Below are 6000 nucleotides of genomic sequence, written 5' to 3' on the forward strand. Positions count from 1 at the left end.
CATCAGCCAGTGGTGAAAACAATTAAATATTGGTATTTCTTGAATTTCTTGTCTGTTTTTTGAGATGGAACTTCTTATACTTTTGAAAACCAGACCTTCTTTAAAAGTCTTGTTTTCTTAATGTTCTCATTCTCTTCTCAAGCCTGACAATCTCTTCACGCAATGTGCTTTCAGCTTGTTTTAGTTCATTATTTCTCTAATGCCAATTGAAGAAAAGCATTTTAAAATGCTGAAAGAAAAGAATCCCAGAACAGAAATCACTTGTGAACACTAATTCCCAAGTTGTCTGTTCAGATATTTAAATGAAAAAAATACATCACCGGTTAATTAGCTTATCAAGCAAATAAACGAAATAAAATAAAATAGATACTAAATCAGAAGGCAGTTTATTAGAAAAAACTTCCAAATTTAATCTTCAGTGGTAAGAGACTAAGTATAGGATGAAATAAACTGGAATTCTGATAAACTGCAACTTGGAATGATAATTATCACTAAAACAGAGGGATTCAATCCAGCTGCCAGGGGACATTATAAAATTATTATTATATATTGTATAATTATATGTCTATTATATATGTATTAATATGCAATGTAAAAATTTAATCATTTATAAATATGTATATTTATAATAGGTGAAGTCTACTGGACTTAAGTGATCCGCCTGCCCGGGACTCCCACAGTGCTGACATTACAGGCATGAGCCACCATGTCCAGCCAAAAAATTTAAAAAGATTGTTTTTAATTTAGGGGCCATTCAGAATAATTGCCATATTCCAGTGCAAGGATGAGCTCATCCACAACCAAGAGTCTCAGTGACTGAGGGACAGAGGCTCCCCAGGGGGCAGACACAGACCTCACATATCCATGGCATGTCCTGTCCACCGGGGCTCTGTTGTCAAGAATGAAAAATGCTACCCGGAAGGCTGAGGCAGGAGGCTCTCTTGAGCTTGGGAGATCGAGGCTGCAGTGAGCCCAGATCGCGCCACTGCACTCAGCCTGGGTGACAGAGTGAGACCCTGTCTTCACTAAATAATAAAAATAAGTTAAAAATTATAAAAATTAAAAAAAAAAAAAAATGAATGCTGCCATTGCTCTATTGTAGGATAAGAAACCAGCTCTCGGGAACCACCACCAGCCCGGAACGCCCCGGGCCCCGCAGGCCCCCAAGTCCAGCCTTCCTCCTCCGCCTCCGGTGCGGCGGTCCTCCGACAGCAGCGGCAGCCCTGCCACGACCCCCAAGGCCAAGGGCACGGCAGGCGGGGGCTTCCTCTCCCCGCCCATCGACTTCCTTCCGCCGCCTCCACCGCCGCCACCCATGGACGATCCGGAGCTCCCGCCGCCACCCCCGGACTTCATGGAGCCGCCCCCGGACTTCGTGCCCCCACCCCCACCATCGTGTGCAGGAAACGCGGGCTCAGAGCTGCCCCCGCCGCCGCCGCCGCCACCCGTGCTCGACCCTGATTCCGCCAGGCCGCCCCCCGCAGTCGCCAAAAGGCCTCCTATGCCCCCCAAGAGGCACGAGAACCCAGCGCCCCCCGGCGGGGCAAGTGGCGGGGAGCAAGATTTCATGTCAGACCTCATGAAAGCGTTGCAAAAGAAGAGAGGCAACGTGTCCTAGGGACGGGCACAGTGAGTGTGCCAGAGGGAGACGCATCGCTGACTCCCAGTGCAGGTTTTGCTAGGAGATGTCCCTCACATCTTGTTCATTTCAGATAAAATGTGATGGGAAACTTCTCACTGTCGTGGTCAAGTACAGCCATAACCATTAACCCAATCGAATTCAGAATATCTGCCCAAATGTACATATCGCTCCTATGTATTTTCACCTAAATGGAATGTATCTTCCAAGTGCCTAAAGTGCTGTTTTAGGTTCATTTATTTTATTATGTGCAGAAGTATGAAATGAATAAAAGTTAAACATTTTTCCTGAAGACCGTGTTTCTAGAAAGATTAATTATTGGGTCAATCTCTCTGGATATCAACTCTGTAATTAAAAATAGCTTTCACCATCCCATGCCTTCTTAAGTCTTGGTGACCTTATATAGATTTTCCATCTCTACCTCTGTGACCTTCAGAATTTTCAGGAAAATCGAGAGAGGAAAATGAGAAAACGTGACAAACAGAGCCTGTTCCCTTTCTCTGAGATCCTGTTGCTTGATTGATTGGAGTCCTGGACACAGGCTGTTTTGGTTTTGCTTTTTTAATGCTTGAATAACAGTCATTTTAAAAAATGGTTATTTAGATAGTTTTTTTGAATTGCCTTTTATTACAATGCTGTAAGTATTCTGTCAATAAAAATGTAGGGACAAGAAAAGGCAATCATATATATACATATATATATATTCTTCTACCTGGAATGTTTTCCCTCCAAGATACATTTAACGCCCAATTTATCCTGGTTCTTGGTACCTGCATCTCTTCTCTTTCAAATTGGCTTCTGATAGGCCTTTTATGTTTTGTTAGTTTTATTTCCATGGCCCTCTTTTGGTTTTGTATTTTTGTGGGTTTTTTTTTTTTTTTTAACTGTAAAGCTTTTCAAAATCTTAAGTGAGTGGAAAATAACACATTTTTTTAAATAAAGGAAGATAATTAATGCTATGTTTTAGTATTTGGAGAAAAGTAAGCTCTAAATCGTGCTGTCTCAACTCATGGGCTGCAGGCCACCCAGGACTGCTTTGAATACTGCACCACACAAATTAAAACATTATGAGCTTTTGGCAGAGCATGGTGGTGCACCCCTGTAATCCCAGCAGCTCCAGAGGCTGAGATGGGAGAATCCCTTGAACCCAGGAAGCAGAGGCTGCTGTGAGCTGATATTGTGCCACTGCACTCTGTCCTGAGCAACAGAGCAAGACTCTCTCTCAAAAACATTATAAGATATTTTCTCAATTTTTGAGGGGGTTTATTAGCTATCATCGCTAACTGTTGCTCAAAAACTTTCCATTTTCTCAATTTTAGGGGGTTATTCTCAATTTTATAGGAGGGGGTTAGTGCATTTTATGGTTGGCCCAAAACAATTCTTCTAGTGTGGTCCAAGGAAGCCACAAGATTGGACACTCCTGCATTCTTAATGAATCTTTAAAATGAGAAACATTTACTTTTAAAACCAAAATATTTAGCAATTGAAACTAACAAGGTGCCCTTTTTTCTGAAGCATATGCTCGAAATAGGATAGAAGATAAATTTGCCTGACATGAAAGTTCATCTCATCAACAGCAACTCTCTCCAGTTTTCATCGCCTTTGTTCCTTTGTTGTCAGATGCAGTCAAAACACAGCTTTTCTGACACCTGATTAATCATGGTCTTTATGTAGATCGCTGGGACGATACAGGAAAGGTGTCAGCAAAGAGAGTTGTGAAAGTTGTCAGAATCAAAATGGAGTCACTCATGTTAAAAAGCAATGACAAAGCCAGGCAAGTCCGTGAATAGAGGGCTCTCATGAAGATGGTAAACTCTGATTCTCACTCAAGTGGAACACAATCTTTGGTGTCTGGCTGAAAGGTCTTTACAAGTTCTACCTATAATTGAGTAGGATTATTTAGATGGATCCACGAAAGGCAGCAAAATGTGTTTCTTTATGAAATGTTTAGTGAGGTATTTGGCTGTGGTGGGGGAGTGGAAAAACTGCAGTGAAATTGGGAACTAGACAAGGAGTACATGGGTAATAATGTATTATGAATAATAATACCTAATCAACAATATAGGACAGTAATCCTGTATCGCTTATAAAAATTCCATGATTTCTTGTATAATGCTTGTATAATTGCCCATTACATGGGCAAAGGCTCATGTAATAGGCCAACTGCAACACAAACCACAGCGTTTGGTAGAGTTTACACAAAATGTGACTTAATCTGTCACATGATGGAACATGAACTAAGATTTTACAGTCAGTCCTCAAGGAAGAGAATGAACATTTTAGCCTCATATTTTCTTTGATCTTAGGAATCTTGGCCAGTGTGATACTGAAATGACCCAATTCCATGATAATTGAGGCTTTGAAGTGTGTTGAGACTTACGGCTTGATGTGTGATCTGTGTTTACAGATGGTTTATGTGTGCTTGGGTACAATGCACCATACATGTTCCTTAGAACAAGCTTGTTAAGTGTGTTGCACAAATTGTCTCCCTGAAGCCTGTTGTCTGGTCTCTTGCATCCATCAATTACTAAGAAGGATGTTTTAAAATCTTTGGAGGGCAAATTTGTCAATATCTTTTTATTGTTCTGCGAATTGTGCCTTATACATTCTGATACTGTTTATTATTAAGTGTAAACAAAAATTATGTATGTAACGTCCTGGTAAATTGAACCGCCTATCACTGTGTAATGTTTTCTGCTTGTTTTCTTGTACTCATGCAGTTGTATGATCTTTTTTCAGGTATTTGCCTGACAAATCTATTCATTCATGTTCAAACTTTCTGTACCTTTATGTTTTTCATTTGCCACTTGTAAATGACATAGAGCAGATTTAGTTGTGGTTATAGCTAGTTTAGTAATTATTATCTTTTAACTGCAAGTGTTTATTCTTTGTACTTTTTAAATTTATTTTTCTTTTTTTAAACTGCGTGTTTATTCTATTTACTTTTTAAATTTCTTTTTCTTTTTCTTTTTCTTTTTTCTTTTCTTTTTTTTTGGAGACAGGGTCTCAGGCTGGAGTGCAGTGGTGTGATCATGGCTTAATGTAGCCTCAAACTTCTGGGCTCAAGACATCTCTTGCCTCAGCCTTCCAAGTAGCTGGGACTACAGGCTTATGCCACCATGCCCAGCTAATTTTTTTTTTTTTTTTTTTTTTTTTTTTTTTGTAGAGATGGGGGTCTCACTATGTTGCCCAGGTTGGTCTCTGAATTCTGGCCTCAGGCAATTCTTTTGCGTTGGCCTGCTGCAGTGCTGGGATTATAGGTATGAGCCAAAATGCCTGGGCCTATAATTTTTACTCTCATTGTGATTACATATTTTATCTGTGTTTTAACGTCTTAGTTTGTACTTTCTATTATTCTGAATTTTTCTGGGGCTTTTTTCTTCCTTTCTTGTCTACTTCATGTGATTAGGATTTTATTCTTCTTTTTAAACTCCCTATTGAAAACTTATATACTGTACCTATTCTTTCAATGGCTACCTATAATGATAATATCCATACTCAATAAAAGCTCTAGTTAAACAATTTTTACCCAGAAAACACATAGACTTGGTAACACTTTGATTTCAAACACACACAGATACACACACACATTATTGTCTAGTATTTGCTTTATAGCTGGGTATTTTTCTTTAGAGTATCTTTACTTCACCCTTGTTCTTCAAAGATGGTTTCAGTGGATGTAAAATTCCAATTGACAGTAAGAATTCTCAGATTTTTGAAGGGATTATCTCCACTATCTTCTGCCTTTCCCCGTTGTATTTGGAAGTCAGCTGTCAAATTATTATTCCTATTAGGCCATCTCTTTGTTTTCCCTCTGAATGATTTTAAGACCTTTTCTTTGTCTTTGGTGCACACAGTGGATCTCACTGTAAATTTCTTTTAACTTAAGTTACCTGATAATTTACTGAAGTTTCCAAATCTACAAATATCTGCCTTTCACTATTCCAAAAAATTGTAATTTATTTTGTTTTCAAATATTGCCTCTCCTTATTCACTTTTTCTGAAATTTTAATGAAATGTATGTTAGATCCTCTAACACTAGCCTCCTTATTTTTTAATTGTATATATTTTACATTTCTTTATCTATTCTGGCTATAGTCATCAGATCTTAATTTGTATTCACCAATTCGTTAATCAAAATTTTATAGTTTCCTTAGAGATATTTGATATATTTTGTTAGATTTATACATAAGTATTCCATTTGGGGAAAGGGATGTTCACATAAGTGGCGTCGTTTTTAACTTCAGCTTCCAATTGTTCATTGCCGGTGTGTAAAAGAGCAATTGCAATTGACTTTTCTATATCAACCCTGTATACAGCATCCTTGCTATAACTGCTTCTTAGTTCCAGGAGTTTTTTTG

General features: G+C 38.7%; 1 protein-coding gene across 1 annotated transcript in view; it reads left to right on the forward strand.

Annotated features, from left to right (window-relative positions):
* Positions 1-1931, forward strand: part of APBB1IP (amyloid beta precursor protein binding family B member 1 interacting protein) — a 129191-nt gene extending 127260 nt beyond the window's left edge. Inside the window, exon 15 of the mRNA XM_035306989.3 lies at positions 1103-1931. Within this exon, the coding sequence (XP_035162880.3) occupies positions 1103-1618 (516 nt within the window). The 3' untranslated portion in view covers positions 1619-1931. The remainder of the gene's footprint in view (positions 1-1102) is intronic.
* Positions 1932-6000: the final 4069 nt, after the last annotated feature.

The sequence above is a fragment of the Callithrix jacchus genome, chromosome 7, assembly GCF_049354715.1.
Source record: "Callithrix jacchus isolate 240 chromosome 7, calJac240_pri, whole genome shotgun sequence".
Taxonomy (NCBI): Eukaryota; Metazoa; Chordata; class Mammalia; order Primates; family Cebidae; genus Callithrix; species Callithrix jacchus.